Source organism: Clarias gariepinus, chromosome 16, assembly GCF_024256425.1.
Source record: "Clarias gariepinus isolate MV-2021 ecotype Netherlands chromosome 16, CGAR_prim_01v2, whole genome shotgun sequence".
NCBI lineage: Eukaryota > Metazoa > Chordata > Actinopteri > Siluriformes > Clariidae > Clarias > Clarias gariepinus.
The window spans coordinates 30,946,387-30,958,909 of record NC_071115.1 but is presented as its reverse complement, the minus strand read 5'-3'; the positions used below and the strand labels follow the sequence as shown (position 1 = coordinate 30,958,909).

The 12,523-nt window shown below is 42.6% G+C and overlaps 1 protein-coding gene across 1 annotated transcript in view; it reads right to left on the bottom strand.

Annotated features, from left to right (window-relative positions):
- Positions 1-4,852: 4,852 nt before the first annotated feature.
- The window catches only part of xylt1 (xylosyltransferase I), a 60,236-nt gene continuing 52,565 nt past the window's right edge, over positions 4,853-12,523 (bottom strand). The window contains exons 9-11 of the mRNA XM_053514241.1: positions 10,944-11,139; positions 8,356-8,689; positions 4,853-5,943 (exon numbers count right to left, since the gene is read on the bottom strand). Of these exons, the coding sequence (XP_053370216.1) occupies positions 5,621-5,943; positions 8,356-8,689; positions 10,944-11,139 (853 nt within the window). The 3' untranslated portion in view covers positions 4,853-5,620. The remainder of the gene's footprint in view (positions 5,944-8,355; positions 8,690-10,943; positions 11,140-12,523) is intronic.

The window sequence follows — 12,523 nt, the reverse complement described above, 5'->3', positions numbered from 1 at the left end:
AAACAGGAAGAGCCGAGTTTGATTACAGGAAGAAAATCGAGTCTAGGTTCAGGAGCGACCCTAAGGCTGTCGGGAAGATATGAAACTTATGACATCATAAGAGAAATCTGGTCTTTGAGAGTGTGTAGAAAAAGGGTAAGAAAGCGAACCGGTTCATCATGTTGTGTATTTAGTGCTGAACAAAAGGATATGTTACTTTACATCGCACAATCCTGAGCTATATATATAAACAACAAACAAACAAACAAACAAACAAACAAACAAACAAACAAACAAACAAACAAAAACAGCGAAACCAATAAAACGCTCTGAGCTTTAGGGGTCAAGGCCAGTTGAAGGTCAGTTGATGAAGGTTAACTTGAACTTGAGTCAATATTTAATACTCAGGCAAAAATTAATGCACCCCGGCTGGAAATGAACGTTGACTGACGTTACATAAAAAATCAAAATCGAAGATAAATGTGATCCACTGAAATATTAAAGCGTATGATTTTTTTTTGTCCAGGCGGTGTATTTATTCCATATAAAAAAGTTCTACTCGATAAAACTTTACTTTAATTCATTTTCAATTTTTTTATGCAAAAGAAAGTTTCAATAGCACCGTAAGTTCAGATTTGTTACATAAGATCAGTGTCTATTGATTTCAGCTCAGTTTATGTAACACGACAAAATCAATGTCATTTCTTATACCGAGGCCTGTAATCATGCAGAAATTATTAATATAGAAATTTTTATTCAGACGCTGTAAAAAAAAAAAAAAAAAAAAAAACTTCTTGCTCTGGGAGTCTTTGTTTTTCAGGTTTTAGATCAGGACTCACTGGAGCTTTCTGAATCTGAGATACTCAGAGTGTTATATATATATCGGGAAGACAGTTCTCATCCAAATATCAGGTTTCTGGAGCTGGTCTTATGTAATGTCCAGAGGAGGACGGGTTTCCTCTGATTCTGAGATCTCTTGGTTCCTCTCGAGGTTTCTCTCTCCCTCCTTCCCGAGGTTGCCCTCAGGCTCTCGCGCTGTAGCTCACGGCACTGATCGAATGTGCAAAATGTTCTAAAAAAATTGAAATTCAGTTTTATGCTTTCGAGAGAGCTCGACTCTGAGAGTGAGAGAGAACACCTACTCCAACACACGTTCACTTGCTTTACTTCAGAAAGATCAGAGATGTTCAGCTGGAGCTCTTGTGGCTGCCTACACTTTCTAACCTTTTCACTGATTCTCCACAGACTCGAGTCTATTCCTAGACTTTAAAACACACACACACACACACACACACACACACATGGTGGTTGGAAGCATAAATTAGTGTGCAAACTGTGTCAAAGCTGAACCCCACCCTAGTAATGGTTTCTAACTTTATACCAACTATGGAAGATTACAGGACATCAGGAGTGAAGGGCATTTGTGGAGAGGTTAAAAAAAGCCCTGCTCTCTCTCTCTCTCTCTCTCTCTCTCTCTCCACTGGGTATCAGGGTCTATTCTACAAATCCCACCGGCGCTCAGCAGTCATAGGAGCTTAATTAAGCAGCCGTGTGTGTGTGTGTGTGTAGAACTGTTTGGCCTGAAGAATAATGTCAGCAGCACGCAGCGTGTGTGTGTATGTGTGTGTGTGTGTGTGTGTGAACGGTGTGGACAGATGTGCTCGCTAGCTGCAGGTGTGCAGGTGACGCAGGTGTGGACGTGTGTGTGTGTGTGTGTGTGTGTGTGTTGTGCTGCTTAGCGTCTAATTACACTGCCTTTTCTTCATCGGTCGAGAGGAAAAATGCGTCAGAAAAAGCTCAACAAGGTCACGTTCAATCCAATCAGTTTGGCTTTTCACAAAATGTAATTATTATTTTTTTTTATTAAGTTGTTAAACTATCAGCCAAAACCTAATGAAACTTCTGTGAAAAAGTGAATTTTCAGACAGGATCATATACGACCAGTTTCATGACCTTTTATGTTTTAGCGTCTGTAACGTTTTTAAATTCAGATCTTTTATTGATCTTAACTGTCACTCAGATGAAACTCGGCCGATTTATATTTCACATGAAAAGACATAAAGCTAAAAAAGTCTATTATTCTAAAATGCAGTATTCTAAAGTGTTAAGCATGAATTTGACACGGTTACGGACACTACAGATTTTTTGCTTTTTAAGCTTTTACCAAAAAACTATTTAAGCAGCAATTTTTACAGGTCACATGCTTTCTAACCATTTAGAATAATTTGTATTTTAAATAATTATTGTTTGAAGTGTGACGGTATAACGCTGGGCTCATATCAAATCATCTCTCCAACCGCTGAAGTTAGAAACTTGGAATGTTTAGGGAAGCGAGATCGGTCACTTCCATGTCACATAAACTTCAGAAGTAGCTTCTTAGACACACACACACACATTTTTTATATAATACTTATATAATATATAATACTATATCATACTATATATATAATACTTCACCCTATATGTCCATTTGCACTTTTAATGTTAAAAAGAATGATTTTGTGTTTAATGTATATTAGTAAGTAAATCATGTACTTTTATGCTAGAAAAAAAATAAAGCTATATAAATAGTTTATAAAATAAATAGTATACAAATAAAAGTTTATGTCTGTTGTTTAATTTATTTACAGCGGGTCGTAGTCCATAATTATTCTGAGCAGTTCACTGATTCATAGTTAATTTATTTGCATGAAATTTGATACAAAGACTTGTGATTATTTACAGATGATCAGCTCAGATCCCAGACCTGTGTTTAACACGTCACCTCATCAGTCTGTTATTGGCTCAGGACCCTCGAGTCACTCTGATGGACTCTGTAGACTTTACAAAATGGCCACCAGGTTCTCTCGAGTGTAACAGAGGGACTTTAGAGACTTTTGGTTCAGATTTAAGAGTCGATGTGAGAGAGAGAGAGAGAGAGAGCGTCTGTATATCTGTAGCGTTCCTCGTCGAGCTCTGAGCGGTCTGTAACGTCGCTTTTCCGCGGCCAACGCCGTGATGTCAGTGTGTTAAACGGCTGATGTGATGTGACACTCCAGCAGCTTGTGTGACGCACAGAAATGAAGACAAATGATTTCTTTCTTTTAATTCAAATAAAATTTAAGTCGTGGGGAAAAAAAAAAAGACAAAAACATAAAGAAAGCGACAACAGATCAGCAATACAGAAGGCATTTTACACCAGCAGAGTGAAATGAATTTCTTTTTCTTTTGGCTTGATGTTGACACACAGAAGGTCGGGAGATCCTTAGACGGGAGAGAAGCTAAGGCACGCAGGCCACCTCCTGCCGGAGAGAGAGCCGGGAATTCAGAATAAATTGTGCAACAGTTGCCCAACAAAACATTCCAGCACTGATGACAACAGTTTGCTGTGAAACTCTATGAAAGGCAAAATGATCATTAAGCGCTTTATAAATCACACAGTCAGACTTTTTTTCCCCCCTTTTTTTCTTTTTTAAGTCTCGCTAGCCTTCCACGTTCCATCTCTTCCCTCCAGAGCCGTTCACTTCACTGCATCCGAGACTCTCAACACTGTTATATACTTTAAAAACATCTGTCCATTACAAAAGAAATGACATTATCATTCATATCAAAATAGCTATAGTACATAAGACTATGTAGAAGTGAGTTTTAAATAAGGTTTAACGTGAGCGGAACAAATTTCCTTAAAAAGAGGTAAATGACGGTAGATTGACTTCTTCAAAAAAGATTTTCTCCAAAACAGATGTGCAGTTTTACAATCTTAAATACACACACATACTGTATCACCACACACACATTATACTCTTTATTAAAAAAAATAAATCCAAAGGATGACTTCTTGCTTGCTCGTGAGGTCTTAAATCAGAGACGCGGCGATGTCCACAATACTGTCGTAACACCAATGGGATTAAAGACGGCAGAAAAGCTTCGATTCGGATCAAACCTCACAAAACAAACCCCGTCACGACAACAAACCCCCAACCATCTGGGTTGCATACAGAGGAGATCAGCCAGACCTGCTCTTCAGGAGACGCCCAAGCCAGTGTGTGTGCGTGTGTGTGTGTGTGTGTGTATATATATATATATATATATATATATATATATACACACGGAGTCCTGCGTGCTTAACGTGAAGCCATAAAAGCGGTATAAATATGAAGGAAACTCTTGGTCCAGTGAAAAGTCCGGCAAGCTTGCAATCTTCTCTGCTAAAAATAAGCCCCAAGCAGCCAGAAAGCGGAGGTGGCCCTGTGATGATTACGGAGGATTCGTGACGACCGTGCGGCCGACGTGCCACATCCACGCGGGTTCGGAGGCCTCATCCCGGTAACTGACCGCAGGATCTGTGAGACGCGGCGACCTCGTCGTTAAAGAGGCTTGGCTCAGTATTTGACGTAAAGATCGCCGGTCCCCGGATCGCGGGGCCTCGGCAGGGACGGTGCAGCGCTAATGCTAATGCTAATCGCACCTTGCATTTGTTTAAATCTGGTCGAGTCGGGGCAATGGCCTTTGTAAATAAAGGCAGCTTGTTTTTTACAAAAAGGTATTGATTGAGCTGCAAAAAACAGCATATAGACATTAGTCATTGACTAAAAAAATATCTATTTCATTTATATATAAACACATGAATAAATAGCCAACTCAGTACCCTTATTCTACACAGTAAATCCTCTGCTTCAGGGAAAATAAAGTAAAAAAAGAATAAAATCATTTTTTATTATATATTTTTTTCTTCTCCCTTTGTGTGCCAGCACAGCTGACACTTTCCATTTTAAGTCAGGCAGCCTGCAGGCAACAGCAAGCTGTAGAGTCAAGAGTCCGAAAAAGCCAGAAGAGAGAGAGAGATAGAGACGGACAGACAGACAGAGACAGACGGACAGACAGACAGAGACAGACAGACAGACAGGCAGACAGACAGACAGACAGGCGGCCTGGCAGTTCCAAGAGCCTTCCCACACACATTCTGCTTTCAGCTCCTGCACTCGTGAAATGTGAAGTGTGGCCCAGCTCAACTTAACTTGGCAATTAACCCAATGTTCGATTCTTCAGACGGGCCCGTGAGGAGCCACTGTGGCCGGAGGCAGAGCGCCACGCCCCGCCGACTGCGGGCAGCTGGAGACTCCCATCGCGCAGCCTTTCATGCCGCAGTTTAGTATTTTATGGACACTTCTGCACAGACTGCGGGGTAATATGTGCATGGATGTGTGTGTGTGTGTGAATACCTGTGTAGATGAAAAGCCTTACACTAAACGCATCCCTTTTGGTCACAGTACCTACAGTATGTTGAGGTCCGTCCTGTGCTTGCAAATGTCCCGAGCAGAGTCCGTGCGAAAGGCATCTTAATATTCAAAAAAATTTTCGATCAAGTTTAACAAATATTTAAATCACAGTTATTATAATTCTCAAACCTAAATAAATAGAAAAAAAGCTCAATTGCACTCATATGACTGAGTCTGAAACAGCACTTCATAAAGATCTGCTTTAAAAAATAATAATAATAAAATTCCTCAGTGTACGCTGTCTCACCCCGCGCCCGAGGAGGGCCGTACGGCTCAGGCTCGTCTGAGCGATGTGAAAAACAATAAATAATTCAAAAACAAAATATATGACAGCAAAACGAAGGCGATGCAGCAGGAGATGCAGGGCAGGGGTAGCGTTCCTGCTACCTTATGGTGCCGTTGGATTTGGGAGGCCCGAGCTGTGATTTGGGATCGGGGCTGAGCGAGCTCCATGCCGTGTCTCTGCAGGACTGCAGGACAGGACAGCCGGAGGGCGTCGCTGAGCAAACGTCCGCAGCTGCCCACACCTCGCCGACCAGACCGTCCACCCAGCGCTCCAACCGCATGCCCGTCAACCCAGCATTACGCTCCGCCTCCTCCACCTCGCGCAAACGCACCGGGATGTTCAGGATGGGGTTGAGCCCGTGGAAGCTCTGATCCATGTAGCTGTTCTTGGGTGGGCCGTTGTGCACCTTCAGGGCATCGTCTGTGCGAGAAAGGAAAGGAAATAATCATTAGTTAAGATCCTCGTTGTCTGATAGTTACTTCACAACGTAACCGGCAAAGCGATTCTTGTATTGACAAAGTTCATGCACGATTTTAGAGTCTCTAAGTGATTTTTTCAGACTTAAAACATGATGAAGATTCATCATGATGGGTTATGAGGGGTTTTATGTGATTAAAACAAACAAACAAACATGGAAAGGATTGCCTTAAGCAATCAGTTGACTTATTTATTTGTGCTTTTAAACACATTATATTTAAAATTATACATTTAGTGTAGTATAAAATCTAGAAAATCTAGTATTTTTTAAACCATAAAAGCTCTTTTCTGATGTAGCTGGCTGTTAGATTCGGGCAGCTCTTTAAATCTTCTCGCTCTCGCCATCCATCTGCATTTCTTACCTGTCCATTAAATCCTGTTATGTCGCTGCGTCCACTGCATCATTTGTCCTCCTAAGCTTCACGGTATCTCTGAGCTTTAAGCTGCCCTTTCAAATTACTACCTTCCTTAAGCCTAAGCATCTTTCTGTCTTCTCTGGCTGCCGTGTCCCTGTCTCACAGTCTTTCAGACGTCTCAGGTAACTACCCACTTCCAGCCTGTAGTTCAATTACAGTAGAAATTTTACTTTTATACATTACTGAATCGATCATCTCTAGCGGCTAGGAAGCGGCTTTATATACATATATACATAAATAATTATATAAATTAGGGTTGAGAATCACCAGGGACCAACTGATATATAACAATATATATATAGTCATATACATGAATTGAAACAATTATATATATATATATATATATATATATATATATATATATAATAAGAGATGGGGGGAAAATTGTTTCAATTCATGTGACTCCAAAATCTACATTTTTATTTTTATTTCATACTGTTCCTCTATAATCCTATATATCCTATATATATATTCACACATCTATGTGTTGAAGTAAATGAAGAAAAATCCTAATCAATGGCCAGCTTTCTATAAGGCTTGTATCTATGCACATGGCCAACCTGATTTCCCTCCAAGCTCTCTATAACTTTTCATTAATGGATGTCCAGCTTTCACTGGCTAGGACCACATAAAGGCAATCTATAAACTTTTATTAGCTCTGGGTGCAGAGGCATGATCAGGAGGAGGACTTAGTCGCTGCCTTCCGCATTAATCATACGCCACGATAGTGATTCATCCTGAGTAACCAGCCATGATTCTCCCATCACAAACTGCTACTCACAAATCGGAGCTTAACTCTCATTACGGGTTCTCCAGACAAATTCATCAATTGAGATTAGAGAAAGTCAAAATATTACATAAAGCCTATATTTCAATGTGAGTTTATAGCAGTGTGAGTTTTTCCCCATGTAAGGTGACCCGAGGTTTGTGTACTACTCATATGCAAGTCTATATTTAGCTGATGGAGCAGAACGATCCCAATGCACAAGCCTCGGAGAGCCAAAGTGAGGGTGACCTCACAGCGTGAGTTCCTTCTATCCAGGCTGGTAATGCATGAAAGGTGGAGGGGGGGGGGGGGTCGATATATTAGCGAACATCATTGCATTAACAATAGCATTGGCCAAATGGAATGCTTAAACAAATTTAACTTGATCTATTTAGAGCATAAACAATAAGGCATAAAAGAAAGAAGACAACATTTATAGCTCCCGTTGCCTGGTATATTATAGATCTAAACGTAGTGGTGGAAAGATGCAGGTCTAAAAGTAACCATCCCTTATAATTAGTGGATTTCGCTATTTAAGGCATACCTCAAACCACCTCTGAATGCAAACTCAGCACAATCATTTCACCAGGAGCTAAACAGCGTGGGTTTCCATGGCCAAGAAGCTGCATATACTGTAAGCCTTTAGATCACCAGGTACTATGCCAAGTGCCATTGGCATTGCACTCTAGAGCAGTGTGAATGTGTTTTCCTAACTGCCTGGCAAAGTCACAGCTGAGTCTGCATTTGGAATACCTGGAGAATGCTACCTGAATTAATAGGGCAAGTAGGAAAAAACAAACAAACAGTGATGGTTTCCATGGTATGGGGCCAATAAGTCCACTGATGCATTTTCAACTATTCTTTGACTGTGGAAACAGTTTAGTGAAGCCACTCCCCTAAGACTGACAAAGCCCCTGTGGATAAAGCAAGTCCATTACAAAAACTGTTTGTTGAGAGCAGAGAGGAAAAACTTGCACAGACCCCTGACTGCTTTTCCAATAAGCACCTTTGGGAAGAACTAAAAAGTGGTTTGCAAGCCAGAACCAAGTCCCTCATTTTAGTGCCTGGCCTTAGCAAATGCTCTTGTGGATTGGTGGCTTGTAGCATCTAAGAGCTCTTAAAAGAAGGTCCAACTATCAAATCAGACCCTTGATATCACATTTGGCATCTCACCTTGTCGGATGGGCAGGTGTTTATGGTGGGTAAGCGGTGTGATGAGGAAGCGGGTCTCGGCCACTGGGTTCCAGTGGTGAAGCACTCGGACTGTCCACATGCCGGGCCGCAGGGGTGTATTTAGCGGAGGCCTGTAGTGTGTGTACTCAGCAGTGGAGTCAATCAAGACATCGTAGGTGGCAGCGATCACGTTTGTGGGGTCAATCCACACCACCGTCACTGTCACGTTGGACCCTTTGGCCCATTTCTGCATCCCCACCAGCTCGTCCAACGGACCCATCAGATTACCGAAATTGCGGAAGATTCTCTCCTTAGCGTCCCAGTCTGTCCCGATCTGAAAGAAGGAAGAAATGTAAATGCTTTTTATTACAAACCTATGTGACAGTGATTCATTTAGCCTTGTTTGTTGGACCAAACTCAAACAGAGAATACTGTGGTTCCTTTATATTCTTGGTCAGTTGCCGCTGGAAATATGTAATCCGTCCCCCTTCTCTTGGGAAATAGTATATCTTCCTTGTTTTAGCTATTTAACAAATCTGAACCACTCTAAACTGTGTATGTTGAGGATCCAGGATCACAAAACCAAAACTAGCACCAGTCAACCCAGAGTTGAGACCTTTTAAGGGATAATTCAAGCAAACCAGGCTAGAGTGAGTAAACACTAAAAAAGAGGAAGAATGCAACCACGGTGACTAACACTTTATGTTCTGTGGTGCTTGATATTCCAGAGTAACACGAGAAAAATGACATAAATTTGTATCAAATGAGTGTCAAACCTGACCATGCTGTTGTCTTCCCCGTGCCCACAGTGGACTCCCACTGAGTGTATTTATGGCAGTGGAGAAGGTGGGTAGGAGTCTGGGAGTTATCTAGTGCCAGTATCCTAAGGCTGTTTCTGCAATTCCGACGTTGCCTACACAATGCTTCCCTTTTCTGAGCATCTGGGATTTGTCAGTAAAACAGGCAGAAGAGTCACTTGTTTGACTCTTCAACACAAGGCTTCCTTTTTTTGCCTGAAACCAGGCCGTCGCCTCCACAGGCAGACCCAATTGGACACGTTTTCTGAGAAGGACCTGAGCACCAATTAAGGTTTAAGGATGTTTTCACACCAGGAACGATTGATTTGTTCCTTGGCCAGGAACGATTCCTCGACCCCTCCACGCGCCCCCCGCTGGCCAGCGGTCACATTAGTTTTGTTCTCCGAGCTCAGGTACACTTGCGTATTTTCACCCTCCGATACAGCAGGTGGCGGTATGTACCTACTTGGTTTGTAAGAGAACAAGGAAGTTAACCTTTGCACTATTTGTTTTAGTTGTTGTTAGTCTTTCGGCTGCTCCTGGCAAGGCGTCGCCACAGCGGAATACCCAGTCCGCACTACAACTTGGCACAGGTTTTTTCGCCAGATGCCCTTACTATGCCTAATATTATTTATCATTTTGAACAAATGTCATGACTGGCACACCTCCTGTGGCTATGTAGGGAAGAAAATAAGATTGGCGCGCACCGCTCACACAAAGATTTCAGATTTCACTTCTATATCTGATTCGCTCTATGCCTGAGTACACTGTTCCATCGTCCGAACCATCGTCTTCTCACTGACCCAGACTTTGAGATCCAATGTTCTCGGGGAATATCTCACGGCCCTAATGTGAAACTGGTGTTTTACAACACCAATCCATGGCCTCATGTTCTTTTAGGGCACCCCACTGCTTATGAATGGCGACACCCTGGAGTCCTGTAGAGACTGGCCAAAAAGGGAACACCCAGGAGACGACAGGGGCTAGATATTTCCTTGTCCTGTTGAAAATCCCTCACTTTCTGTGTCTCTGCATGTGACCCACCACCCCCTCATCTTACAGCAGATAAACCTGGTGCAGCAAAGCATGCAGTCATTATTTTACTCACCCCCAACACACACACACACTCTCTCCTGGCAGACAAATCACTGATTATGCCAAAGGGCAAGATGATAGGTATGGTGCAGGCTGACAGCTAAATCAATGAAGGACGTCTGAATTATTGCTTGCTTAACGGAGTATGTCAGGCGAAATGCACAGCAGAGTAAGATTACCAATAATATTCAGAGGTCAATTTCCTTTCAGAGCGCACAGTGGTGTGTGTGTGTGTGTGTGAGCGAGCCAGAATGATTTTACTGCGACGGGGAAGAACAAACCAAGCATTGTTCTGAAATCTCTCTTTTTTATTTGTTTTAATCAACCCAACCACTTTGTTTACTACAGCCAGTTTTTCACTGTCCAACAACACACCATAAAGAACCTAACACCAGCTCACTTACATGTGGTTTTGCTGAGGGTGCTATCTCCATTGTGGGAAGAAAAAAAAAATAGCATAAGCAAAACAGCAGCCAATGCATTGCCTGGACTATGAATCACTAAAAAGACAATCTGCCTGATTCTAATCTAAATTTTCTTCTCTCTTATTTCCTTGACAGAATATTTGTATGTTGTTCTGATAGAGGCAGTAAAATAAACCTTCCGTTGTCTATCTACACAAATGTGCCTGAACTTCCACAACAACAAAGATGACTCACACAACAGGCCCGAGACAAACTGGACATGATGTCTTACCTCGGCGTACTGCAGTCTGTTGGAGCTGCTCGGTGGACTCGTGAACTTGAAGAACTTCTTGGGCATCACCCAGGTCTCCAGAGTCTCCAGCTTGCTGGTAGCCAGGTTGGTGGCATGATGCTTCACCAGGTAACCCTGGAACTCATCAAACAGGAAGTAGATATGGACAGCCACAGGATGTCCCATTGCATAGTACCTGGGGAGGGAAGTCAAGGGACGGTAATTAAATTTGTATTATTGCATGAAAAAACTGAACTTTTTTTTTCCCAAATTATGTCCCTGGAAACAAGTACATTCATGAACATTCCCAGCGGTATAGTTCTGCTGTTAGAGGGTCAAAACCAAGGCGAAACGTAGTGGAATGCTCACGAAAAGGCTTGGCCTTCTTCATAACAACAAGCCAGCCCATTTAGCTCACACAAAGGTGAAACTTGCAGGCGACTTGGGGTAGGAAACACTGCCTCATCCCCCCCTACTCCTCTGACCTCGCACCCAGCAACTTCTTCCTCTTCCATCACTTCGTGGCAGGCGTTTGATGACAACGAGGTGATTATAGAGGTGGAACTTTTTTAGCCTTTTAAAAAGCAGGCTTCTCCAGAGACGGGATCCACCAGCTCATCCATCGTTTGGAGAAGTGTGCACCCTTAGGTGAAGGACATGTAGAGAAGGACTAAACTCATGACTAACATTTGTTTTGATTACATTTCATTTGTTTTTTCTTAGCAATAATAACAATTTTATGGCCGTCCCTCGCAGGTCTATTGTCATATGGTGCAACTTCACCAGGTCGGTTTTTCGTACTTCTGTCAAAAATACTATTTAGGGACGTGTTTGCCTCCTGGAATGATGGGACTGGAATCACATCTGGAGGAGATGTGGCAATTCTAACGAACGATAAACGACATAGTAGTTGAAACATAAGCAGGTATTTTTCCGAATACCGTGGAGGACCATCAGATGGGTGGAGGAGCAACAGAAGCAAAAAAGTCTCCTGGCGAGAACCCCACCCTGGACTCATCAGTATTCCAGCCGATGCTGGAGGACCTCCTGCTCCCTCGGCCAAGCTGAACAGCAAACATTTAAAGCGGCCGTAAACATTAACAGAGGCCCTATTCACACAACCGCCCTCCGATCCTCTTACGGCTGATGTCACAGCGGTATGGCAAAAACAGAGCACTCCTTCTGCCCCTCACACACCCCAAACTGTCAACAAGCAGCTCGTTGTGCCCTACAACCCCTCCTGAGTCTCCTTCACCCCCTCCTTGTGTTGGGAGGTGGGAACTACTCCTAAATACTAACACAGGCCTGTTTGAGTCTGAATGAACCAGGGCTACTTTCACAAACAGAACACGCGCTGCCTTTGTTCCAACGTCTCCAGTGTGGTTTCTGTGGTGTTTACCTCAGTGGTGATTGGGTTAACATGCCACGTAGGCCTTCACTTCACTCCAGTTACGTACGGCTTTCATTAGCGGATCTCGAGGCTTGCTTTTCACAAGGACGGAGTCGTTTGGATCCCCGACAGGGTTGAAAAAAAAAAAATCTGAAAAACGTGTCTGTTCTCCTGAATGATAAATTAAGAA